Raw genomic sequence first — 25829 nt, 5'->3', positions numbered from 1 at the left:
CACACACACACACACACACACACACACACGGGTGTGGTGGAGAATGAAAGATAGGAGACCTTGGGAGGAACTAGGAGCCTGGGGAAGCCAGGAGGGCAGCCAAGGCCCTGGACTCCAGAGCAGGGTGTTCAGGCCGCCCTGTATACGTCCTGTATATAACAGCAGCACCTTAAATCCCTCCCTTTTACTAGCGTGGTGTCAGGGTGTGGCCTGCGTCCCCAAATGAATTAATTACTAGGGTAGATCCCCACCAGTGTGGGGTGTCATGCCCCAAGCTGGGCTCCTCCTCTCCTATAATCCCTGAATGGGTATCCTGGGTCCCTGTTGCCCAAGCCTGTCCCATCAGCTGAGGACAATCTCTCCCGTTGTTTCCTACAGGTCCTGGGGCTCAGGGCCAGATCCTGGCCATCTCCTCCCCCTCTGTGTGATTACCCCCTGGTGCTATTACCCCATTTGCTCAGGGTGCTCTTCTCTCGGCCTTCCTCCTGGCTCCATATAGATCTGTCTGTCAGCACGTCCCCAAATAACTGGTGATGACAGAAGGGCCACAGCACTCTGGGCACATCAGTGACTTCTGAGTTTGGGGCCCTCAAGTTTAGCAGCCTCTCGAGCATGTTTGACTTGGTGACTTGTTCCAGTTGTGGGTTTGGTGCCTTAGAATATCCCACCAACCACCCTACAGTCTGTCCCTCACCTGCTGCAAGGCTGAGCCCAAATGGCCCTATTCAGGGGGCCCAGCACACCCTGAGAAAATAGCAGCCACTGTGCCAGCTTCCTGAGGCTGCTGTGAGGAGTGTCCAAGCCACTGTCACAGTGATAGCTACCTCGCACTGACTCTCTCCCTGTGGGGTCAGACATCCTGAACGGGCTCCCCTGGGCTGGCCTTCTCTTGCTTTTAAGGACCCTGTGACTTCACCCAGCCACCCACCACATCTAGGAGCTTTGTTCATGAGGGAACCAATTATAACCAGTCCTATCTATCTGCTACCCAGTTTCCCCTGCAGATGGGAAGTCAAGGGGCATGGTCACAGGTTGCTGGACCCATGGTCATCTTTGGGGACTACTGTCCTGCCTGCCTGATGGTCTAAACCTATGAGTACTGCCCTGTGACCGAGAGCAGTCCCCAGGAGCTGAGCACAGGCACAGATAACAAAAGAGCAGATTTATTGAGGCAGCAGTGGTCTGGGGAGTGGGGATCCTAGGGCAGGGTGCAGGCCTCCTGAGGCCTGGAGTTGCAGGCCTTTCCCAGGCACTGGACACTTAGGACTGTGGCAGCAGGCAGCCATTCACAGGCAGCAGATCAGCTTGTGTGCAGCCAGCAGCCAGCCTCCTCCACCTCCTTGGTCACCACCAACAGCACCTCACACAGGCCTTGGGCCAAGGCAGCTGCCAGGAAGGTCCTGAGGGGGAGAGTGGAAGACTGAGGTCTCAGCAGTCCAGGAGGGCCCATCTCCTTGTAGGGCAGTTCCAGTGTTGGCCCCAGCCTGTCACTCTTCACTACTCACCTGACCCCATCCTCATTCCCCAGGGCTTCAGGGGCCCGCAGCTTTGAGTCCAGATTATAGTAGATGCCATCCACCTGGCGCAAGGCCACCCAGTGTCGGCGGCGCAGTGGCAGGGACAGCAGCCCCAGCGACACAGGAGAGGGTAGGTTCAAGATCAGACCTAGTACCTGGGGCAGGGCCAGCTGAGACAGGGGTCTGGGGAGGGGAGGGATATAGCATGAGGCCCCAGAGTCACTGAGGTCTGGGTTTGGGCCACAGAGGCACTTGAATCCTGCTTCCTTCCCCAGAATGAGTCTATTTACCCACTGACCCATTTACCTTCTCATCTGTCAACTCTAGCTTTGGTTTGTTTAGGCAGAGTCTTGGGTATCCCCGGTGTACACCACTACAGCAGTTTATGGAGTGCTGGGGATGGAATCCTGATCTCATATATGCTGGGTAAGCCTTCCGCCAATGGAGCCCCAGCTCCTTAACTTTTTGTTGTTTGCCCTTTTGGGCCAGGGTCTCCATATGTAGTCCAGGCTGGCTTCCAACTCAGTCCTGCCCCGGGCCAACACGGTGGCTCCATTACTCTTGACCTAACTTTATCTTTCCCACCTTAATCATGAGTTGCTCATTTGGGTACCCTTTGAACTGGTACCAAGTTTGTAAGTTCAACCCATCGTTCAGTCAGACCCCACCTGCCATACCCTCCCTAGCACAAAACCCTCCCCTATCTACCTTCAAGCCACCCTTTGCGTCATCCCACACACCCAGAGCCAGTGCAGGCCACAGCCTAGGCCCTACCTCCTCCTGTCCCACCACACAGCGGCCAGGCCCAGGCCCTGGAGGGCAGCCATGATCACGTTGACATCATAATTGCCGGTGCCCAAGAGGCTGCGATGGGGGTTCAGCCGGGAATCTGGGGCTAGCCTGGGGGTGAGGGGGCAGAGCCAAGGTTTGAAATCCTGGAAAGGCCTCCACCTTCCCACATGATAGGAGAGGCACAGAGCCTGGCCTTAGACGGTTTCTATTCCACCCCCACAGAGCTTATCAGCCTCACGTCCTGTTCTCCCTCCACCCCGAGCCCTGCACTCTTGGATTGGCTAAGGCCTTTATCTTTTTCCACTCAGAAACCCTTCCCAGTCCTAGTCTCTCTGTCTAGCCCACCTACAACCTCCAGGAGCCCTGAGCTGCCCTGCCCCCTTCCTACTTCCATCTCTCCCATGACTCCCAAGTGCCCTTGACAAAGTCCCTCGTCCTCCATCCTTCCCACTCATCACAGTCTCTCTCCAGACCAGCCTCAGATGTCACTTCTTCTGGGAGCTTCGGACCTGAGACTATGTTCAGAGTTCCTGGGTGACGGTCATATTCATGCCACCATATCTGAACACAGAGAGCCTCTTTCTTTTGGTAATACTCTGCCCTATCCTCCTCAGAGGCCTCCCTAGTGCTCCATCATTCCAGGATAGACTCTCACCTCCTCCAGTGGCAAGTAGACCCTGCATAGCCTCCGCACCAGCTCTTAGCAGCCACCCATCCCAGCTGTCTCTGGTGCCCAAGCCTTCCCTCTACCTCTCCCCAGTTCTGTGACCCTGCTCCTCTGTAGGACTGGACCCTTGTCGAGCAGTGTCAAGAAGGACCCACTCATGTCTGCAGCTTTCCCAGCCTTCTCTTCCTCATTACATCTGCCTCAGCTCTAGCTGTTCTGCATGTCCCTAGAGAAAGAGCTGGTGGTAGGAGACATGAAGATCTTCTAAAGTAAATCTCAAGTTTGCGGATAAGGGCTGCCTCTGGATGTGGGCAAGGAATCCAGGCTGGGATGTCTGTGTGCCCACAGAAGGACCCCGTGGCCTAGAGGTGAGAATGAGAGAGAGATTCTTAAGGAAGTTCCTTACAAAAGTGATGGCTGAGACTGTGAGGCATACCCAAGTGACCAAGAAGGAAAAAAAATGCCTTGTGTAACACGGAAACAGCCTGTTTTGAGCCTTGGAGAGCAGTGAAGGATGAAGCTGCAGGAAGGTAGGCAAGAGCCAGAGCACCCAAGGCCTTGGAGTTCAGCCTGAAGGACCTGGGCTATTCCGTAAGGATAGGAGCAGAGGAGGGGGCAGGCAGCCGTGGGGCTGTGTGGGATGGACAGGAAGAGAAAAACAGACAGCTGGGAGGCTGTGACAGAGGCTCAGATCAGAGAGGTTGAGGCCAAAGCTGGGGCTGCGACTGTGAGAAGCAGCAGGTGGGAAAGCAGATGGAAGAGCAGGCAAGAGCTCCTGGATTCGAGCCCTGGCCCTGCTAGGGTCCTAGGCAGGCTCCCGTGCCTCTCTGAGCCCTGCTCTTCCAGGGCCAGGACCAACGGCAGTCACCTCTTGCAGATTTCATCAGCAGCCTCCTGGCTAAAGAGCTTCTCTTGGAGGACGTTGTTGAGAGCGTGGACGGCACACAGCTCTAACCGCTGCCGCTCGTGATACACTGAGGGTGGACTTGGCCTCGCTTCCGGCGCCTGAGACATGCCCTCCTCAGCTCCTGCTGGGGGGTGGGACAAGGAGGTGTTAGGCACCTAGGATCTTGATCTAGGCACCTAGATCTCTAGATTCCTGTGTCCCTGGGCAATGGCCATTGAGATGGGCACTGGGACTAGTTTAGGAGGACGCAAGGACCCTGACCCTGGTTCCTAGGCTGTCTCCAGAACACAGAGACACCCTTAGAGCCCAGTCCTGGGGTGAGGGGAGTAAAGGCTCTTATCTGCTCACCTGGCAATAGAGACCCACCCCCACTACGAGACTTCAAGCAAAAGGGTCCTGATTATCATCACCTAGCAACGGACTATCCCTCCTTCTGTCCCTAGGAAACAATACCTTTTTGGTTCCCAAGCAACAGAACAACCCCACCCACTTGGTAACCCGGTCCGTTTTCTGATCACCTAGCAATGGAGGACTCCTCCTTTCCCGTCTCTGGGTAACAGGGTCTCTTCTGGTCGCCTAGCAACGAAAGACTTCCCCTAGTCAATAACCAGGGTTCTCTCCTCCCTTCACCTGGCAACAAGGCCCTCTCCCAGTTACTAAGCAACAAGAGCACCCCCCTCCCTTCCTGTCACCTGGCAACCAGGCACGCTCCCACCCGCCTTTGCTTGTCGCCCGCCTGGCCCTCACCCCGCCGACCTTTCCGCTCCCTGGGACCGGCCGCTTTCGCATTCCCTAGACAGCGACCGGGTGGTACCACGCTGACTGAGCAGGCGAAACGGACTACAGCTCCCGGCGACTTGCGCGCGCCGGACTGCGATTCCCGAAGGCCTCCGTAGGGTGTCTAAATAGGACGCGCAGTCCGGAAGTCCGCCGGGGCCGCTCTGCTGCGTGGGACTACAACTCCCATCGGATGACGCAGCCAGTTCTCATTCTCTCCCAGGGCTCACTGCTGCCTAGAGGTTTCTGGGAGATGTAGTAACTAGTGATCTCGCGATAGCTTTCAAGGGGCTGGTTTGTGTATGAGCTCACACGCTGCTGCTATGGCGTCATACTCAGTGTGTAGCTGATGCGTAGACATAGCATAGAGGTGGGGACATAGAGGTGGGGACAAGGAACCAAAGAGGACAAAGAGAAGAGCGGGCAGAACTCTGATGTTTACTGGGACCCATAATAGTCAAGGTGACAGCAAGGGTAGTAGGGGAGGAGACTCAGCGGAGGTGGATCCCAGGTCTGGAAGGGAGCTGACAGCAACCTGTGGGGAGAATGAAAAACTAGGGTGACAACACAGACACATGCAGGTGGCCATGGTAAACGTGGGTTTTGAAAATGGTAATGTGGTACAAACCAAAGAGGATACTCAGAAAGAGATGTGGCATGTGGATGGAGAGACCTAGAGGGGAACCCAGATGCTGAGCGAAAGCAGGACATCAGCGAGTGGAAAGAGAGGCTCATAAAGCCTGGGAGTGAGAACTAAGGATGGGCAAACTGGGGTGGGACGCCCAACATGTAAGCTCTGCAGAGCACAAACGCCAAGGGACCCTTGGAGGGGCCTGCCGCACCCAGTAGGCTGTGCCAGAAGGCTGTAACAGTAGCAGAGCCAGTGACAGCGCCAGGCTGGGCTGGGTTCTCTCTGTGGATGTGCACGGCGAAGCTGCGACCTGAGGGTCCTGGGGGTCCTAGCAGCTCTACATCCACCACGTGCATGTCGGAGAGGCTGCAGCCAGCAGAGAAGGGCAGTCAGTTCATCTGGAGTGTACACAGCTATGCCACCTACTCCCTTTGCTCACCTAAGGTCAGCTACAAGCACCCCAATGACACGATCGAAGCCTAGACTTGGGGCAGCCAGGGCAGCAGCTGCCATGGTGTTAGAGTTTCTGGGAGCCAAGGGGCAGAGCCCACGCACAGGGCCCTCGTAGAGCACTGTGCGGGGCCCACTATTGTGTGCTGCAGCCAGGGGTCCCTCCAGCCGGAAGCCATCAGGATGTGTGGCCATGGTGACTCGAAGGCTCTGGAAGCAATGGCAGGGTCAGGAGACTGAAACTCATACATGTTCCCTCTGGTTGCAGCCCAGATGGTTCTCACCTGGAGGCCTCCAGCTGCATCCAGTCTGCTGATGTCTTCACTCCCCCACAAGGCCCCCCGGGCCACAAACACAGTGTGGCCCCAGTGGTTTGAAGCCTCCAGGAGCTGCTGCTCTGTGGTCTGGTCAGCCAGAGCTGAGGGGGATCCCACCTTGGGACATGGATGGTAGAGAGAGGCAAGGCCAAGACCCAGATCTTTGCTGGAGGGCGGGATGCAGCCAACAGAGAGAGGGACTCACTAAGGGGAGAGGAGGCTCACCAGAAGGTTTGCATGGCGAAGGATTTGTGCCCCGGATTCATGGATTATTTTTGGATGGGCCACTTCTACCACAAGGTCAGGGTGCCTAGGAAGAGATACATGGAGCAGGAGGGCCTTGGAGAAGAATCAGGTCTCCTGTCTCCCAGGTCCTCAGGGTTTGGAGGGCTATCACTGCTCACCCTGGCTTGGGAAGTGGGGTGGTGGGTGCATTCTAGTTTCTCTCTATATGCATCGAGACTCAGAAAGGTTGTCTGACACAGGGAGGCAGGAAGCAGCTTTGGGAAGGCTCCTCCTGTGGGACACTGACCTTTCCTCAAGGGCAGTGAGGTCTTGGAGCTGCAGGGCAGGGGGCACACTCCCTGCCATCCGTCCAGGGTCACGGTTCCACACAAAAACAAGTTCTAGGCCCAGTTCTGATCCCTGAGTCAGAAGGCGGGACACAAGGGACTGTCCTGCAGAGAAGGGAGGGCTAGGGGACTAAGGAAAGGACAAACACTCCACCCCCCAAGTCAGGGAGATGGAGGGAGGTGGACAGGGACCCAGAAAGAGACAGAGAGGAGAGGGAGAGACAGACACACAGACAGACAGAATACATAGAAACCTAGAGAGGAGAGACAAGAGATGTCCCACATACACAGAGAGACACACACAGAGGCAGAGACACAGAAAGAGGGACAGAGACCTAGAAAAAGACAGACACAGAGAGACAAAGTCGCACACACAGAGATGAGAGCAAGAGGAAAGAGACAGAAGATGGGAGAGAGAGGGAGGGGGGAAAGAGACAGAGACAAACAGACCTTGGAGATCCAGAGAAAGGATAGAGACCTAGAGAGAGGCAGACACACCCTCTCTCAAAGAGAAAGAGAGAGACAGAGGGAGGCCCAGTGAGTGGGCAGAAGGCAGGTTGGGGTGAAAGATACGTGGGAGCAGAAATGTTTCTGGAACTTTAGGAACGGGGCATAGGAAGAGGCCCCAGGCCAGTTCGTACTCACCTAGGCGGCCATAGCCCACCACCCCCACCTTGTGAGGCACTTGAGGGACCATACTGGTGGCCATGGTCTTTAACACGGTACCCTGCTGTGGGGGATCTTCTGTGCTTGCTGGCCCCTGTGCCAGGCCTGACAGTGAATGATCTTTGGACTTTGACCCCTGACTCTCTCCACTGAGGGAGGGAGCAGGATAGGGAGGGTGTCCTTTTTGAGCCCTCTGCCCTCCTGTGCTGGCTGGCATGGTGGCATGGAAGCTGGACCTTTCGTGGCCCTGTGTGCCCACTACCCCAGGGCCTCCTGAGCAGTCCACATTCTCCCATTCCTGCTGAGGTAGAAAATTCCATTAGCAGCCCCTCTCCTCAGGCTGGCCAGCAGGTTGTCATGGAGACTGCATTTTGCTTGGGATAGGGGAAGAACTGGGGACGGGAACTTAGGTCTTCCATCAGGTCTTGATCTCCTTTCTTTCCTCTAAAGTCTAAGTGGAAAGGTCTGGCTGGAATGCATGTGGTCCTGCATGCCCCACCCGTGTCCTGTCTTTCCCAGTCCCCCGTGCCTCTCCGTCTTGGCTGGAGTCCCCTCTCTCACTCCAGCGTCTAATTGCCCTTGAGCTCACCTTAACTGTCCACCATTCATCCCACCTTGAGGACACAATCTCCAGCTTCTTTGTATTTCTGGCCCCCCACCCCCCTCCTGCCTCCTATTCCCATCCGTGAAGGAGAGACCTGCATGGCTGGGGGAGTTTCTAAGTGTCCCAGGATGAGCCCAGCCACTGGCTGGCAGGCCTAGCATGGGACATGGCAGGCTGCAGCAGGCCAGCTCCCTGCCCCCATTGCCACCTGGTACAGCCGCAGTGTTGCCATGGTAACCAGGATCCTAGCCGAGATGGTTGCAGAGAAAGCAGAAAAGATGGAGAACCTAAAGTGCATGCGCAACAGCTCTGTCCCAGACTCCATCAGCAGAGAGGAGCTGGATGGGGAAGGAGACAGAGCCTGAACCTGTCAGTTGTCACAGATGAAGAATCCACTTAGCACTGGGAAGGGAGGGAGAAGATGGAGGGGTGGGAGCAGTTAGAAACATCAGGAAGAGGTGGGGACAGGGAGAAGAGGGCAGGAACACAGTGTGCAAGGAGTTGGAGAGGAGATGCCTGCTCTCCCATCTCTGGTAGAGACTTGCACCCTGGGGCCTTTGTATCCACAGAGGGTCCTGCTATGTGTGGATGACAGGCTAGCCTGCCTTAGGTCAGCCCAGGAGTCCGTGTGCTGTGTGCCTGACTGGCTACCTGTCTATCTCCCCAGGTCTTCTCAGACTTCCTGGGTAACTTTAGCTCTCTGGAGGTTAAACCTTGGACACACAGGCCACTCAGAGATGGCACTAATGTCCTCACTCTAGCACTAGTCCTGGCTGCACATTTTTCTCCTTGGTAATTGCAGACACTGCAGGTGACTCTGCCCTCCATGTACCCTGGTCTGCTTACAGTGTCCCTCATGTGGTCCAGACCTGTTTATTCTTTGCACCTTCCTCGTACAAACTTTGCCTCCCAAGTAGCCGGGGATGTGTGTGAAATGGAAAGGACTCTCTTGTAGGGACACAACCACTTGCTCAGTAAGTGTCACCCAGACGGTCGGTGGTGGCCTTCCTGGACAGCTGTGCCTGCAGATGGTCCGGTTAGGAGAGGTTCTGTTGCTGTGCAAGTTCCTGAACTTGCAGGAAGCATGATGGTTTCCCTTTCCTGGGGAGGCACACATGGAGCAAGCAGGAGAGGCTGGGGTGTAGCTCTCCTGCCCACGCTTCAGTGTGGCCCTGGACTTGCAGCACTCAGAACCCCAATATCCCACAATTCTGTTGCTCCACGATACCCTGGAGCTTTGCACTTCAGTCCCTTCCGGCTTGGGTTGTGTGCTGTGTGTGTGATGGGGGAGGCACCAGAGTCAGAAAGGAATGACAGACAGCTAAAGATGGGGATGGAGGCAGAGACACATAAAAGGGCAGCTACTGAGCCCCCAGCACATTCCTGGAAGGGCAGCTGTGGAGACGGAGCACAAGTGCTGCGGTGTGCTGGGTGAGCCTGTCCCTCTCTGGGATCTTGGGGATGGAGAGTCCCAGAGCTGTAACTTTGGAGATTGTACCCTCCCCTCCTGGGCTGGCTGCCCATCCTTTCCTCGTCCCACCCCACCCGCAGGGGCTTTGTGCTCTGTTTCTCTTCAATACTTTCATGACCAAAAAAAAAAATTTTTTTTTTTTTACTTTTTCCGTGTTTTTTTTTTTTTTTAAAGTAATTACAGAGCAGGTAGTGATTGACGCAAACCTCCCTTCAGTATCAAAAGAGTCTGTGGGGTGGGGTGGGCCGGCCAGGGCCGCGAGTGGAGCTCGCTGTTAGGAACACTGTCGGAGCTGCCCCCTGGGCTCTGGTGAAGTTGTCTGTCTCTTGTGTTTTGAGGGTGAAGGAGTAGGAGGGAAGGACAGGCGTCAAACTGCAAAAGAAAAAAAAAAGAAAAGAAAAAGAAAAAAAGAGCCATAAAAGGAAGGTCGTTGGGATGAGGGGAAAGGGTACCCCTCGAAGAAGCTCCTCAACCCCTGGAAGTTGGCGGGCAGGGCAGGTGGGCAGAGGACTCGGCAAGGCGGAGGGCGGGGCCACCTCTCCTGATCTCCAGGTCCTTTCCAATGACGGGACCCGCAGGCGCCGCCAGAGCTGCTCGGCAGGCAGGAGCGTCTCGGGCAGGCTGCCTGCGTCCCGCGCGCCTGGGTTTAGATTTGTGTCTCTTGTACGTTCTCCTTGGAGCCGCTCTTGAAGAGCAGAGGTTCGTGGATAGAGTTGAGGCCGGGGCCCTTGGCCCCGCACCCGCCTCCTGGGTTGCCGCCGTAGTGCGCCTTGAAGGCGGCCGCCACGTAGTGGTGGTGGTTGAGGTGGTCTCGCTCCAGTGCTGGAAGGGCCAGGTGGCTGTCCCCACCCACGCCCGCGCCTCCGGCCACCGCGGCGGCCGCAGCCACCGACACAGCGGAGGCGGCGGGCAGCTCGTCCTCCACGTTGATGATTTCCACGGTGCGCGTGGGCCCGTGGTGCTTGTGCAGCTGATGCTGCTTGCGCAGCTTGTAGAAGGCCACCAGCATCACGGCGGCCATGAAAGTGATGGCCACGAAGCAGCCGATGATGATTTTGGTGGTCTTCATGACATCGTCTAGGTCCTTAAGCGCATTCTCTGTCACGTCCGTGATGGGCACCGTAAAAGCTTTCTCCGTGGGCCGCGAGGAGCGCGGAGCCGGGGCCGTGGTGGACGCCGAGGCCGGAGCTGCAGCATCAGGCCGGCCGCCGCCCCACGCACCATCAGTCGTGGGTCCCGGGGGCTCCTTCTCAGTACCTCGGGGCTGCTGGGCCTCCTCCCCCGGCTGCGTCTCCAGCGTCTCCACGGTCACCGTGGTAAAGTAGGTGTAGCCGCCCGCGCCCCCTGCACCGCCCCCAACCCCCGGACCCCCGCCTCCGGGCCCTCCCGCAGCCACGGGGTCCACGGCCGACACGTTTAGCGTAGCCGAGGCAGTGGTGTTGCCGGCCGAGTTTGTCACCATGCACGTGTACTGGCCCGTGTCCTGCACAGTGACATTGGTGAAGTTGAGCGTGCCATCGTGCAGCACCGAAATGCGCACACGATAGGAACCGTGCGTCATGAGTGTGCCGTTAGGTGTCAGCCAGTTGACCGACGTCATGGATGTGCCTGTGCGGCACTTGAGCTCGGCTGCCATGCCCTCGGTGACATTGAGGTCTGTGGGTGGCTCCACGATGACCGGGGCGTAGCAGGTGAAGTGCGACTGGTCCAGCTCGCCGATGTAGCGGCCTTTGAGGCCAGCAGGCGCGTGACAGCGTGCGCAGCATGTGGTATTGCTGGGCACTGTCTCCTTCAGCCACCAGCTGAGCCACAGCACGTCACAGTTGCAGTGCCAGGGGTTGTGGTTCAGGTGGACACGCTCCAGGCGGTGAAGGGGCGTGAAAAGGTCGTGCGGCAGCGACATCAGGTTGTTGTGGGACAGGTTCAGCTCCTCGAGCGACTTGAGGTCGTCGAAGGCGTTTCGCTCGATGGTGGCCACTTGGGCATGCATCAGCCACAGCTTGCGCAGGCTGGTGAGGCCCTGAAAGGAGCCGGGGCGAATTAGGTCCAGCCGGTTCCCCGACAGCTCCAGCTCCTCCAGGCGCACAAGCGCTGTGAGGTTGGGGATGTCCTTTAGGTTGCACATGCCCAGGTTGAGGTAGCGCAGGTTCACCAGCCCCTCGAAGGCCGCCTCCGAGATGTACTCCAGCCGCTTCAGCTCGCCCAGGTCCAGGCGGCGCAGTGAGGGCACACGGTTGAAGGCATAGGATGGGATGCTTTCGATGGGGTTGTTGCGAAGCCACAGCTCCCGGAGCTTGGACAGGTACTCAAAGGCCTGCGTGGGCACGGTTGTCAGCCGGTTGTCGAAGAGTTCCAGTGTGTTGAGACTGGGCAGCCCATTGAACGCTCCCACCTCAATCTTGCGCACCAGGTTCTTGCTCAGCTGCAGGATCTCCAGGTGCCGGAGGTGCTTGAACGTGTCAGTGCGGATCACCTGCGGGGAGACCAGTGTCAGTGCACCCGACAAGCCTGGGGGCAGCAGGACTCTCCAGTTCTCAGCAGGAGAATGAGACTCAGCGATCAATATGTGGCGCTAAGGATGAGACCTAGGGCCTCTAACATGCTGGACAGGGGCTCTATGACTGAGCCACATCCGGCCTCTCTCTGGAGGATTTTAGATGGTTGATAGCCACTAAGCCATGCTACAGTCCCTCACTGGGGGATTCTAGGTAGGTGCTCTACCATTATCCTTCATCACTAGCTGTCTTTTTACTTTGTATTTGGAGACAGGGTTTCATTAAGCACCCAAGACTGGCCTCAAACTTTTGCTCTCCAGGCTTCTGACTCTCGGATGACAGGCCCGTGCCTCCATGCCTGACTTGCTGGTGCTTTTTCTGTGGCCCATGATACCTCCCATATGCACCTGTCATTAAACAGTCCTAAAATTTCTCTGTTCAGAAAGGTGGAGAGGAGGTTCACTACATGGTTTGCTGGGTGCTGAGCTGGGTGGGCCTGCCCCCTCTTGTTGGCTGTTTTGATGGACAGATAAATCAAGACTGCAGTTGTAACAAACACTAGAGTCCTCTCCCCTCCCCGCCTCACCTTCCTCGCTGTGGGACCTATCACTTGACCATTGTCCAGGGTCTAATCCCTCAGAAGGGAGGGTGGCAGAAAGCAGTTGGCTCCTCAGCGAACATGCTGTTGGAGCTTCCGGAGACTTCTCTTCACATGGGGATCCTGACTGTGGTCCTCATGGGCTTTGAGGGCATGCCACCCTAGGGAGAAGAACCCTGGCCTACTAACCCAAAGCCTTCATCGCAGCAGCACCTGCAGAAGGCAGCTCCAGGTCATCGGCCCTGAAGCCTCACCTTCAGTGTTTCAACTCTTTATATCTCATCCTCTCTATCCCTACCTCCACCTCTATCCTGCCCCCATCCCCCATCCCCTGCAAGGGTGTTTAGACCCACAAACCTAACACTTCCCCATTCACAGCTTGCCACAATATTCTCCTACCCTATACAAGCTGCATACCTAGATGACCAGGCACAGAGATGTCCCATGCAAACTTTAAAAAAAATATATTGAGACAGGGGTCTCATGTAGCCCAGGCTAGCCTTGAATTCATACAAAGCCATGGTTGACTTGATTTCCAAATCCTTCTGCTTCCATCTACTGCGTGTTGAGATTACAGGCACTCTCCAACATGTGATTTATGCAGCAGTTCTGGGGGCTGCAACCCTGGACTTTCTGCATGCCAGGCAGGCACTCTACCAACTGCATCCTAGCTCAAGATCCTCTCAGGAGCCATGGTCATGGCTTGAAGCAGTTCATCCTCCACGGCCATTACTTTCCCCCTTCCTTCATGCTTCCTCCTTATCACACGTTCTGAGAAGCTCCTCAGAACTGCAGGCTCACTCCTGCCTCCGAGCCTGTGTCTCTGCTGTTCCCTCAGCCTCCAAGCACGGGCCTACTACCTCTCATGGTCAAGTCCTCTATCCTTCCCCCTGCTCAGAGCAGAGCTGCCCTTCTGCAGCATAATGAGTTTGAAATCTGCCCCCTCAGAACTCCTGTCTGGGACACCCACTTTTTCCTAATGCTGAGGAACCTGGAGCCTGGAGGGCCCTCAGTTTCATCCAATCACAGAGTCATACCCCTAGCTCCTCACTTGCGCTGCTGAGCCACAAGCACGTTTCACTGAGGACATTCATGAGGACAGCGAACAGCCTAGGCACCTTGATGATTCATGGAGCTGGTGTGGTTTTACAGGAAAGAGATGACAAGGGATGAGAGAGCAGAGCATGGAGACTCATGCATATAATTAATCCCAGCACTCAGGAGTCTGAGGCAGGGGGATTATTGTGAGTTGGAGGCCACCCTGGGCTATGAGTTTCAACCCCACCCATACCATAGCCCTTAAGAAGAAAACTCAGGAACTCTCACTCACTGTGGTAGGTTAAGTGGCTGGAATCCGGACTGATTTCAAGTGTAAGGGACAGAGAAGGGAGCAGAAGAAGGAAGAGGATCCCTCAAGGCACACTGCCAAGGCTGGTACCAAGTCAGAACCACAAACAGAACAAGCAGTCACAAGCCTTCTTTCCTATTGGTGGGGACATCTGTGCTCCTTTTAAGGAGATCTACATAGCAAGGAAAGGAGAGCCTGGAGGACAGGGGTTCAGCCATGTCAGCCTTGTGACACACCCACTCACGCTCCTCCTCCTTTTAGAAAAAAATGTATTTTGTGTGTATGAGTGTGTGTGTGTGTCCCACAGAGACCAGAAGAGGGCATTAAATCCCCTGGAACTAGACACTGGGAACTGAACTCAGGTTCTCTGCAAGAGCAGCAAGTGTCCAGGTGTCTCTCTGGCTCTCAATCTACTTTTCTGTGAGTACAAAGTTATAGATGATTAAACTTTAAACCTTGGAAGTTTTTGAGACAGGACTTTGCTTTGTAGGCTGTGACTTGGAGCCAAGCCTCCTGTTTTTGGCCTCCAGAGTAGCTGAGAATATAGGTGTGTGCTGGGATCACCAATCCCAATTGATGTTTAATCCTGTTAGGTTGATTAGACAGAGAAACACTGGGAGATTAGTAAAGCCCATACCTGGGTATGCCAGAGAGGGCAGGTCCAGACACCAGGAAATAACAAACCTTGGACCTACTAATAATATATGTTTAATCCAGTGAGGGGCTAGGGGTGTGGCTCAGTGGTAATGGATCTCCCTAGAATCTCCCAGTGAGAGGTTGGGGGTGTGGTTCACTGAGAGTCCCTGCCTAGCATCCTCCAGTGAAGGGCTGGGGGTGTGGCTCAGTGGTAATGGATCTCCCTAGAATCTCTCAGTGAGAGGTTGGGGGTGAGGCTCAGTGGTAGAGTTCCTGCCTAGCATCCTCCAGTGAGGGGCTGGGGGTGAGGTTCAGTGGTAGAGCCCCTGCCGGTCATATGTGAGACTATGCTCAGTGGTCAGATGAGTAGTGGCTGCAATTCCACAGGAATACTTGGTTCTAAATTTTCAACTCAGCAGATCCTGATCAATACCTGTCCTGTATTTTGGCTTCTGCTTTTCCCCAACATCTTCCTGTCCAGTTGGTGGCCAGAGTTATCCAAGGTGCAGTTCTGACTGCAGTGACTTCAGTGTGCATGTGCACACACAGAAAGACAGACAGACAGACAGACAGACACACACACACCCTGCTCTTTTTGCATCCTCTGTTTCAGTCACACCAGGGACACACATGGGTCCCCTTCACTGGCCATACTCTGAGTTCTTGGCACTTTCTGAGATGGTCTTCTCTTTACCCTTGGGACTCCCAGGAGAGCCATCCTTGCTGTCTGCTTGCTCACCTGTCCCATATAGATTTTTACTAGCCCCATCACACTGGCTGCCACTGGTTCGATAGGCCATGTTCCTGTCTGGACTTCGAGTCTTATGAGGAGACTGTGGCAATGAGGTCTGTGTGCACAGCATTCAGTGCAATGCCGAGGTTACTGAGCCAGATTTGAAGGTGAAGAGGCCAGGGAGAGTAAGGCCCTGTGATGTGGAAGGTATTCAGTTAACGGGAACTAGATCACTCAGGAGACAAGATTCTGGGCGCACCTGTGAGGTTTCTAGATTGGATTCAAAGAGCCACCCTGAATGTGGGTGATGCCTTCTTACAGACTGGAGAGTTCTGGACTGAATGAAAGGAGAGACTGAGATGAGCATCTGTGGACTGGATACAGTGTGACTAGCTGCCTCCTCCTCCGGCCACCATGCCTTTACTGACTTGTTGGATAGCACCCAGAGAACTGTGGGTCAGGAGTCAAGATAAACCATCTTTTGTCAGATACTCTCTTATAACCGTGAGAAAAGTTACCCACACAGACCCTTGCTAGACAGCATAGGGATGCTGGTGACTGTCTGCTCATCTTTCAGTATGGGTGACAATGCCAGAGAGAGAGAAGCCCAGTGACAGCACTTGGGAAGCTGAGGCAGGAGGGTTGCCATGAGTTCAAGAAGGCAGGATTATGAGTTTCAGGCAAGATCATCAAACTTAACTGTGTGCCCAATGAAGACCTTGAACTCCACCTTCCAAGTGCTGAAATTATAAATGAGTGAATTCAGAGCTTCATGCATGACAGGCAATCACTCTAGGAGCTCAACTCCAACCCCACCCTAAAGTCCCTGACTTTTGGTAAAAAGCTTAGCTCATTTGCTTTTATTGTAACCGTGAACACACAGGAATTACTTCTACAATGCTGCCCGACGCTTGCATGCACCCTTTTCCGTCTCTCCTGTGGATTGGATTTCTTAGGATTCCATTTACCCTCTGCTGCTTTAGAATTTATAGATGACCTCTTCTCTCTAGTGGATGCCCTTGAAACACTGTGGTGGTTTGAACAGGAATGTTCCTTAATAAGCTCATATATTTAAATGCTTGGTCATTAGGGAGTGGCACTACTGGAGGGATTAGGAGGTGTGGCCTAGTTGGAGGAGGTGTGGTCTTGTTTGAGTAGGTGTGGCCTTGTAGGAGAAAGTGTATCACTGGGGGCAGGCTTTGGGGTTTCAAATGCTCAGGTCAAGTCCAGTCTCTCTCTCTCTCTCTCTCTCTCTCTCTCCCTCTCCCTCCCCCCCCTCTCTTCTCTCTCTCTCTTTCTCTCTCTCCTCTCTCCTTTCTCTCCTTTCTCTCTTCCTTCTGCCTGCTAATCAGGATGTATAACTCTCAGCACCATGTCTGCCCACACGCTGCCATGCTCCCCTGCCATGATGATAATGGACTAAACCTCTGACACTATAAGCCACCCCAATTGAATGTTTTCCTGATAAGAGTTGCCTTGGTCATGGTGTCTCTTCATAGCAATAGAACATTGACTAAGACAAACACTGTCCTTTTTCTTTTCCTTAGTTGCCCAGGTTGGGGTGCCCTGGTACCCCAAGCAGGCACCACCACACTGGCTTTGATGAATGTTCTGTGATGAATGTACGTCATTCTGGACCTTCCCTCAGGACAGATATGAACAGGACAGACACATTTCTAACCTTACAGAGCCATAGTATGGTAATTAATAATCTATAATGGTGTAATTGTGGCACTTCCAGCATGCTGGGGTGATGGGCTTCAGTACCCCCAATACCATCCAAAGCACTCCAGATGTCCTCCGAGGCTGGGTCAGAGTAACGCGTCTTCTAAGATGGCTATTGTTGGTTCTCAGTTTGACTACACCTGGAATTAGCTAAAACTCTAGTGGCTGGGCACAACTCAGAGGGATTTTTTTTTCTTTTTCCTGTTCCTTTTTCTTTTTTCTTTTTTAGTTAACTCATCTGAAATGGGAAGACCTACTTCTAATCTGGACCTCTGAAGTGGAAGATCCGCTGTGAATGCAGATCCACCTCTAGTCTGGACCACTGCTTCAGACAATGTTTGGTTCTGGGGCCCGTCACTCCATGGCGGCCAGAAGCTCCACAGTTACACCACATGGGTAATTAATTATCATGCCATGGTTTCTTTGAAGTCAGGACCGTGTCTGTCCTGTCCACATCTGTCCCCAGAGAAAGCCCAGAATGACATAGTCTATATAAAGGACATGGATGGAGGAAGCTTGCTCTCTCTGCCTGCTTGCTCTTGCTGGAAAATCCATTCCTTCAGTAGCATTAAAGTCTACTTCTTCTACTTCAGTATTCCAGTGTCCATTGAAGAACAACTGAGGCATCCAGTTTCACGGACTGAACAAACTACTAGATCCTTGGATTTTTCCATTGGTAGACAGCCATTGTTAGACTAGCTAGACCACAGGCTGTAAGTCTTTATCTATCTATCTATCTATCTATCTATCTATCTATCTATCTATCTAACCATCTATCTATCATCTATCTATATTCCATCCTTTCTATTTATAATCTATTATCTATCTATCTATCTATCTATCTATCTATCATCATGTCTATCTATTATCTATCATCTATCTATCTATCATCTATCTATCATTGTGTCTATCTATTTATTATCTATCATCTATCATCTATCTATCTATCTATCTATCTATCTATCTATCTATCTATCTATCCATCTATCTATCCATCCATTCCATCAGTTCTGTCCCCAAGAGAACCCTAACACAACTATTGACAGACACCATGGTGGTGGGCTCTTGCAGCAGGGAACCACCCTCATCTCTTTCACAACATTGCTGTGACAAAGGAAAAAAGGGACTGGGATCTGGAATGACAGACCCCAGATAGCCACATCTGTCCCCTTAGTCCGTTAGGAACCGATGATTCTTGCCTGGCTCCTTGCAAGAGCTGAGGACCTGGCGGAGGCTCAGGCAAGGAGCCTGGCCCTAGCCTTTCCTGCAGCCTGGCTTCTCAGAGCACCACGCACTGCTGCAGTCTGTAACCAGGACTGGAGTTGAGTGAATCACACTGTGTTCTGCTAAGGCTTTTAAGAAAACAAACTGTCAGGAGATCCTTTATTAAAAATTTAACTGTGGTAGGAAAATGATTAAGTGGATCGTTCATCCTAATGCTATTAAGATAAATTGTTTTCATATGTGCTGAATGTAATGAAGCAGAGGAAAAAAGTTGAGCCAGCTTGTAGGGGTTATGGTTGTTTTAGTTTTTATGACACAAATTTTTGTTTTCAAGTTTAAAGGGTACTGGGCCGGAGAGCTGGCTGACCCGGGTAAGTGCTGGCCATGCAAAGCATGAAGTCCTGAGTTTGATGTTTAGAACCCACATAAGAATCTGGGTGCATTTGTGACCTTAACACTGGGGAGGAGGATGCAGGCTAACCCCTGGGGTTGGATGACCAGACAATCTAGCCACATAAGTGAACTTCAGGTAAAAATGGTGGAGAGGGACAGAAGAAGACACTTCATGCCAACTTCTGGCCTATATACATACATGTATGCCCATGCAACACACATATACCACACTATACCACACACATAGCACACACACACATATATATATTCTCATACCGTACACAGACAACATGCACATACAGACACTTGCACACACACACCACACCACACACACATACATATCACACACCACACCATTCCACACACACACATATACCCACACCACACACAATTACATACACTCACACATATACATATACCATGCACACACATATCACACACAAACACCACACATACACTCACAGCACACACACATACACACACCACATCTACATACATCCATACCACACATCACAGTGCAACCACAGTACACACACACATATATACACATATCACACACACACACACACACACACACACATTTTCACCCCCAGAACACATACACACATCAAAAATAAAAACAAAAAACAAAAAACCCAGCTGTTTCAGTGGCAGCTTCTTGTATTTCTCTCTTATCCTTTGATAAGGTGCCTTCCTCTTCCACAGGATTCTTTGGTGATTAGCACATGGCTGGGGCCATGTGTTGGCACCAGATTGGCACCTTCGTCACGCAGGCTTGTTCTGGTCTTCCTTCCTTCCCTTGTGGCCAGGGCCTGGGTTCCCCTTTTGCCTGCACTTAACTAGGAAGTGCCAGGAACTGTGCTAAAAAAGTTGAGCCCTAATTCTACTTCCTGACTAAGGCACCACCCGTCAGTGTCTCACTCTCTCAGCCTCAGGGTGCTCTGTCTGTGCTGAGGAAGGGCTTGCAGGGCTGGTGGTCCCCCCCCCCCCACTTCCTCTCTTCGACTGTAAGAAAGCACAGGCTGGGAAAGATGGCTCCCAGCTTTGACTTTGGAGGTGGAGTCTCAGGGCCTAAGTGTAGAGTGAGGAAGGCATGGCCCTCAGGCAGAGGCTGTCAGGTTCTGACACAGGAGTCCCAAGTGTTCAGTGTGACAGCTGCACGAGGGGAGATGGGGTGAGAGGTGAGAGCCACCAAGGCCCTGTTTCATGCCATGCTAGGGATGAACACAGACATGCTCAGTGGAGGTGAGCACTCTCCCACTGGGCCACACCCCTACTCTCAAGCCCCCAGACTTTTCAGTAACTCTGACAGAGGACCTGATATCCTCACTTTATCCAGGATGAAGTGAGGGTCTGGGCAGTTTCCATAATGCACCTGAGGCTGAGAGTGGGCACTAGATGTCCCTGGACACAGAGCACGTGGGGCCTGATGGGTAGATGAGCAGGTGTGTAAGGGTCCCCAGGAGGAGGAAGGTGCCTGCATTTGAAGAACCTCTGGGTCAGTGTTTACAGGGTGGCATGGGATCAATGGGATGGAACTGAGCTCAAAGGAAAGGCATGCTGTCTCATGGTTGTAGACCCACCATACACGAGAGTTATGGGCTATAAAACAGAACTCTACTTCAACGTCCCCCCCCCCATCCTCCCACAAACAGTTGACAAAGTGCTTGCCCAGTTGGCAGGAGGGCCAGAGTTTGATTCTCAGAATCCATTAAAAAAAAAAAAAGCCAGGTGTGGTGGCAGGTGTTTGTCACTTCAGGCTGGGGATCCCTGGAGCTCACTACCTAGGGAGCCTAGACTGACAGTTGAGCATCAAGCACTGAGAGACTCCTCCTCACAGGATGTAGCTACTACTGGAGAACTGGTGTCTAAAGTTGTTCTCTGGCCTCCACACATGCATAAGCACACATAACACATACAAATAGGATCACACACACACAAATACACACACACAATACCCCCTCACAAACACTGTATACACACCATACACACACTATACCACAGACACATACACCACACACACTACACACATACATCACATACCATACACATACACATATCACACACACCACACACCACAGACACACACCACAGACACATATACCATACACACACACCACACACACACCACATACACACCATACACACATACCACAGACACACCACACACACACACCATACCACATACACACACCACAGACACATATACCACACACACCACACATACAACACATACACACCATACATACTACACACCACACAAACTCCACACACATACACACATACACTCCACACATATATACAGCACACATACATAAAACACACACACAGACCACACCACACGCATACACACACACACCACACACATACACTACAGACACACTATACACCACACACACCACACTCCACATATTTACACACATACACTCCACACACACATGCATTACACATACATACACCACACACACACACACACACACACACACCATACACATACTACACACTCACACCACAGGTACACTACACACACAACACACACTACACGACACACACATAACACACTCCACAAACATACACATAACACACTCCACACACATACACCCCCCCACATACATACACACACACCGCACATACCATATCACACACACTAAAGAATGTCAGGGGTGGGGCTGGGAAACTTCAGCTGGTGAAGTGTTCAGGGTCTCCCATCCCCCGCACTGTATAAACTAGGCGTGGTAGCACTTTTTTGTCGTCCCAGCCTTTAGAAGGTGGAGACAGAAGGATCAGGATTTCAAACCTGGCTTCTGCAATGCAGTGAGTTCAGGGCCAGCCTGAGGTGAATGAAGCCCTATCTCAAAGAAGAGAAAGAAGAGGATGGAGAAGGAAAGCTAACCTAGCGCCCAGCTCGGCAGCAGGAGGCAGGTGAGGCAGGCGGCTGGCCCTTTCCCAGCCTCCTCAGGCAGGTGTGGGAAGGAAGTAGCCATCCAGCAGGCAGCAGATGGCAGCCTCTGCCTCCTTTATCTGCAGCAGGGGCTCTGCCCTTGAACCACACCCAGTCAGCCAGCCCCTCACTGGGGGTTCTAGGCAGGTGCAATACTACTGAGCCACACCCCAGCCATCTTTTTCCATTTTATTCTGAGAAACAGCTTTACTGAGTCTTCTAGGCTGTCCTCCTGCCCCAGCCTCCTGAGCATCTGTGAAGCCAGGCCTTTGCCACCACACTAGGCTTTGCATCTGCTACTTCCGGTTACTTGTCCTGATTGCAGTTGGAGGCTCTCAGTGAGCAAACATTTAGAAAACAAGACATCACGGAGAAGTTAAATTCCTTGAGAATTTACAAAGAGCAACCTTGAGAGAGAGGCATGGGTAGTATTTTTGTGCATTCCTTGTGAAATGGTTCTTTGAAAGATTTATTTATAGCTGGGTGGTGGTGGCACATGCCTTTAATCCCAGCACTCTGGAGGCAGAGGCAGGTGGAGTTCTGTGAGTTCAGGTGCCAGCCTGGTCTACAGAGTTCCAGGACACTCAGGGCTACACAGAGAAACCCTGTCTCAACAAACAAACAAACAAACAAACACCAAAAACAATGAAAAGGATTTCTTTATTGTTAGGTGCATGGTGTTTTGTTGGCATGTGTGTATGTATATCACAGCTGTCCAGTGCCCACAAAGGACAAAGGAGGGCATCAGATCCTCCTGGAGCTAGAGTTCCATGCAGTTGTGAGCCGCTGTGTGGGTGTTCAGACCTGAACAAAGGTCTTCTGTTGTTTAATAACCCTTTAATAAAACAACTAAAACATTTTATGCATATGTGTATTTTGCTTGTATGTGTGTATTTTTACCATGTGTGTTTCTGATGCCCTCAAAGGTCAGAAAAAGATATTAAAGTTAGGAGGTTCTCATATAATATGTGGATGATGGCAACTGAACCCAGGTCCTCTGCAAGAGCAGCAAATTCTCTTAACAGCTGGAGCATGTCTCCAAACTCCCTCCCTGTGAAGTTTTAAAATATTAACACTAGGGAATCATTTGGAGTTCCTCCTTTTTAGTTTTTGTTTTAGTTTTAGTTTTTGTTTTTTTGAGACAGGGTTTCTCTGTGTAGTCCTGGCTGTCCTGAATCTGCCTGCCTCTGCCTCCCAAGTGCTGGGATTAAAGGTGTGCCCTACCACTGTCCGGCTCCTCCTACTTTTGAAAGCTCTGTAAAACTGATTGATCAACTGATTGAAATGGAATCTCAATTGGCCTTAAACTCCTGGCAATCCTTCTGCCTCAGCTGCCTTAGTCAGTTCTTTAGCTCCACACCTTACTGAGAGTTCTATATCATATATGGAGCAAGTGTCTCACAATGTTCTTTGAGACCACATTGTAAATACCTATGCAGAATTCACAGCAAGGGTGTGGGAAATTCCTTCCCTAGACATAGTTGTGTAGAGGGAGCACGGGATAACTCACTCCAAGACGTGGGATGCTGGCTGAGAGGTCATCCTCAAATGGGAAGTCTTTGAACTTTCAATGTCCTTCCAGTGGTCATGGTGGAAGGACTGCATGGAGCCTCTGTGAAAGCAGCTGCGCTTTGTTAAGTTAAATGAACACATAGTCCTAAGACCGTTCCCTGGAGGAAGCCATCCATGGAGATCAGTCTGCTGGGCCAGGGGAGAGCTTGTGGGGAGAGTGAATGTACACACAGGGACTAAGTTCAATGCCCAGGACTCACATAAACAACTAGGTGTATAGCTCACAATAGCAATCCCAGCACAGAGAAACAGAGACAGGGACTGACTGGGTAGCCAGTCTAGCTGAGTTGGTGAGTTTTAGGCCAGTGAGAATTCCTGTCTCAAAAATAAGATGGACAGCTCCCAGTGAATGACACAGAGGATGGAAGTCCGACCACAAGCACACACATACCACCACCACCACCAGCAGCAGCACCAGCACCAGCAGCAGCAGGAAGGTAGAGAACACCATGAGCATCTGAGGGAGGTTGTGGGAAGGAGGGGTATGGGGTGGGGAAGGATGCTGCAGTAAGGAGCCCAGACAGGTGGAACAGCTTCTGGAAAAGAGGAGGGGACGGAGGGGTGGCCATCTACTCTGCTTCCCACATCCCAACTTCTCCAGGGGCTGGTGGCCTGTCACCAGACCAGAGTAACCCTGGGGCCACATGCTCAGTTTGATTGTGGAGTTCAGCCCATTTGGACAACTGGGGACCAGTGTGCAACTGCAGGTTTAAGAAAAATAAAATGTTCTAGACTCCACCCTCAGCACCACAAACCAAGCAATCAATCTAAATAAAATCAAGTGAGTAGATTCCTCTTCCAGCCTATGGGGACCACTTACTGTCCCTGTCTTGTATTAGAGACTCTTCCCCTGAGCCTACACACATAACCACAATGGTCACGTGTTAGAGAGAATCCTGTCAATACTCTTAGAGTCCTGAGTGCCCTGTGTGGTCCTTTCTGCCTCACCCCCTGCATGGCACTCCCAGGCCAGGCTACTGTGGGAACAGGTGGTGGGAATCTCACCCATGCAGGTTCTCACAAGAGGACACTGTGGGGACAGGGGCCCTGCCCAGTAGAGGGCAGAGCTCTGGGCAGGCTTCCATCTGCTCTCAGATGTCTGCTGAGAGCCTACCACTCACTGCTCTTGCTCTGGGTGCTGAGGCTGCAGCAGGGAATGGTGGCAGGGCAAGGGTAGTCATGAAGATAGTTGACAAGACAGTAATCAGACAGGTGTGTGTGTGTGTGTGTGTGTGTGTGTGTGTGTGTGTGTGTGTAGTCTCTGAGGATGGTATGTTGTATGTGTGTGTGTATGTGTAGTCTCTAGGGATGGTATGTTGTGTGTGTGTGTGTTTGTAGTCTCTAAGAATGATATGTTAAGTGAGTATGTGTGTGTGTAGTCTCTGAGGATGGTATGTTGAATGTGTGTATGTGTGTGTGTGTGTGTATGTGTAGTCTCTAAGAACGGTATGTTGAATGTGTGTGTGCATGTGTGTAGTCTCTAAGGATGGTATGTTGAGTGTGTATATGTGTGTGTGCACATGCCTGTACACACAGGGCACAGGTAGTGATCAAATGGCACCACTGGGTAGTGCTCTGATCTTGAACTCCAACCCAGCAGGCCTGCTTCTAATCACAAGGGTTGGGTCTGGAGCAATGGGAAGGTGTGGCATGGACATCTGAGAACTGAGCAGTCTTTCTTTAGTGCTAGCTATCACCGTGCTGGGACCAAAAGAGAGGCAAGTATTCTTGGATGGAGCCTTACTGCCCAGCTCCCCATCCCTCTGCTGCTTGGTTGTAATGAGTGCACAGCACCCCAGAGTGTGAGCATCCAGACATTTAACTAGTCTCTTCTTGATGACATGAATACTACGTTTTTATCAAACTACACTAGAAGTCAGGCCTGTGACACATGTATGTAGCCTCAGCACTTTGGAGATAGAGTTCAAGGCCAGCTTGAGATGCATAGTGAGAATATTTCCAAAACCCTAAACCAAGTCAAATTTAGTGGTACAGGCCTGGCATCTCAGATCCTAAAATAGGCAAGAGGCAAGAGGATGACAAGCTCACAGTGTTCCCCGGTTATAGAGTGGATTCAAGGCCAGCCTGGACAACTGAATGAAAACCTGTCTCAAAATAAAAAGTGAAAGAGGGCTAGGGGTGCCCAGCGGTAGAGCCCCTGCCTAGAATCCCCCAGTGAGGGGCTGGGGGCCTGGCCCAGTGGTAAAACCCCTGCCTAGGATCTGCCAGTGAGTGGCAGGGAGTGCGGCTCAGTAGTAGAGCTCCTGCCTATCGTTCCTCAGTGAGGGGCTGGGTTGGGGGGAGTGCTGTGGCTCAGTTGTAGAGCACATGGTGGAGGCTGTAGATTCCCTCTCCAAACACTGCAAAAACAAAAGCCCAGCAATGGCGGCTCTGAGAAAGATGTTCCTGGCTGTACCACCAGGTGCCAAAACCCAACCATAGGACAGACCCGACCACTGTGGTTCTCATTGCTGAAACCATGGCTCTGTGGGAAAGCGCTTGATGCACAAGCAGGAAGACCAGCACTCATTTGCGCTCCAGCGCCAGTGGAAAACCAGGCATGGTGGTGCACATCTGTCACCCAGCGCTGGCAAGGAAGACAGGAGGATCCACAAGCCTTGGTGGCCAGCAAGCCTAGTGAGCTGTGCCTACTCAGGCCTGCTTCAAAAGAAAAGGAAGAGAGTAATTGTGAAAGATACCTGGCATCCATCTACCTCTGCTTCCACATGCACATAAACACCACACCACACCACACACACACACACACCACACACACACACACACACACACACA

General features: G+C 52.4%; 3 protein-coding genes and 1 long non-coding RNA gene across 13 annotated transcripts in view; 1 reads left to right on the top strand and 3 right to left on the bottom strand.

Annotated features, from left to right (window-relative positions):
* Positions 1 to 1142: 1142 nt before the first annotated feature.
* Josd2 (Josephin domain containing 2) lies at positions 1143 to 4922 on the bottom strand. Of its 9 annotated transcripts, none has more exons than XM_031386387.1 (6): positions 4631 to 4922; positions 4402 to 4459; positions 3845 to 4007; positions 2292 to 2417; positions 1506 to 1700; positions 1143 to 1400 (listed from the first exon to the last, which is right to left on the bottom strand). In XM_031386387.1, the coding sequence occupies exons 1-6, from the start codon at positions 4670 to 4672 to the stop codon at positions 1301 to 1303; spliced, it is 684 nt and encodes a 227-aa protein (XP_031242247.1). In that variant the 5' UTR covers positions 4673 to 4922; the 3' UTR covers positions 1143 to 1300. The 9 variants fall into 9 exon arrangements, with proteins under 9 accessions (XP_031242247.1, XP_031242248.1, XP_031242249.1 ...); XM_031386388.1 differs by having other exon boundaries at positions 3845 to 4004; XM_031386389.1 differs by having other exon boundaries at positions 4640 to 4922.
* LOC116102128 lies at positions 4853 to 17501 on the top strand. Its single transcript, XR_004123011.1, has 2 exons — positions 4853 to 5122; positions 17136 to 17501. It is a non-coding gene; the product is annotated as an uncharacterized LOC116102128 (long non-coding RNA).
* Aspdh (aspartate dehydrogenase domain containing) lies at positions 5080 to 8313 on the bottom strand. Its single transcript, XM_031386397.1, has 7 exons — positions 7276 to 8313; positions 6591 to 6735; positions 6284 to 6368; positions 6026 to 6175; positions 5731 to 5951; positions 5503 to 5657; positions 5080 to 5195 (listed from the first exon to the last, which is right to left on the bottom strand). The coding sequence occupies exons 1-7, from the start codon at positions 7511 to 7513 to the stop codon at positions 5152 to 5154; spliced, it is 1038 nt and encodes a 345-aa protein (XP_031242257.1). The 5' UTR covers positions 7514 to 8313; the 3' UTR covers positions 5080 to 5151.
* Positions 9502 to 25829, bottom strand: part of Lrrc4b (leucine rich repeat containing 4B) — a 34210-nt gene continuing 17882 nt past the window's right edge. Inside the window, exon 3 of one of the 2 annotated variants that reach the window (XM_031386385.1) lies at positions 9502 to 11844. In XM_031386385.1, coding sequence (XP_031242245.1) covers positions 10018 to 11844 — 1827 coding nt within the window. In that variant the 3' untranslated portion in view covers positions 9502 to 10017. The remainder of the gene's footprint in view (positions 11845 to 25829) is intronic. The other variant, XM_031386386.1, reaches the window with a different exon arrangement.

Source organism: Mastomys coucha, unplaced genomic scaffold, assembly GCF_008632895.1.
Source record: "Mastomys coucha isolate ucsf_1 unplaced genomic scaffold, UCSF_Mcou_1 pScaffold21, whole genome shotgun sequence".
NCBI classification, from domain to species: Eukaryota; Metazoa; Chordata; class Mammalia; order Rodentia; family Muridae; genus Mastomys; species Mastomys coucha.
Note: the sequence above shows the minus strand (reverse complement) of the source record. Positions and strands in the feature narration are given on the sequence as shown.

What these genes read in the sequence shown, in the direction of transcription:
- Josd2 (XM_031386387.1), bottom strand. Translation starts at nt 4,672, where the DNA reads ATGCGAAAGCGGCCGGTCCCAGGGAGCGGAAAGGTCGGCGGG. An exon ending in GAGGAGTCCTCCATTGCTAG is followed by an intron (nt 4,008 to 4,401) that starts GTGATCAGAAAA and finishes CCCACCCCCCAG; the next exon opens with CAGGAGCTGAGGAGGGCATG. An exon ending in GGGAATGAGGATGGGGTCAG is followed by an intron (nt 1,401 to 1,505) that starts GTGAGTAGTGAA and finishes TCTCCCCCTCAG; the next exon opens with GACCTTCCTGGCAGCTGCCT.
- Aspdh (XM_031386397.1), bottom strand. Translation starts at nt 7,513, where the DNA reads ATGCCAGCCAGCACAGGAGGGCAGAGGGCTCAAAAAGGACACCCTCCC. An exon ending in GGTGGGCTATGGCCGCCTAG is followed by an intron (nt 6,736 to 7,275) that starts GTGAGTACGAAC and finishes CCTTCTCTGCAG; the next exon opens with GACAGTCCCTTGTGTCCCGC. An exon ending in TTCGCCATGCAAACCTTCTG is followed by an intron (nt 6,176 to 6,283) that starts GTGAGCCTCCTC and finishes CCATGTCCCAAG; the next exon opens with GTGGGATCCCCCTCAGCTCT.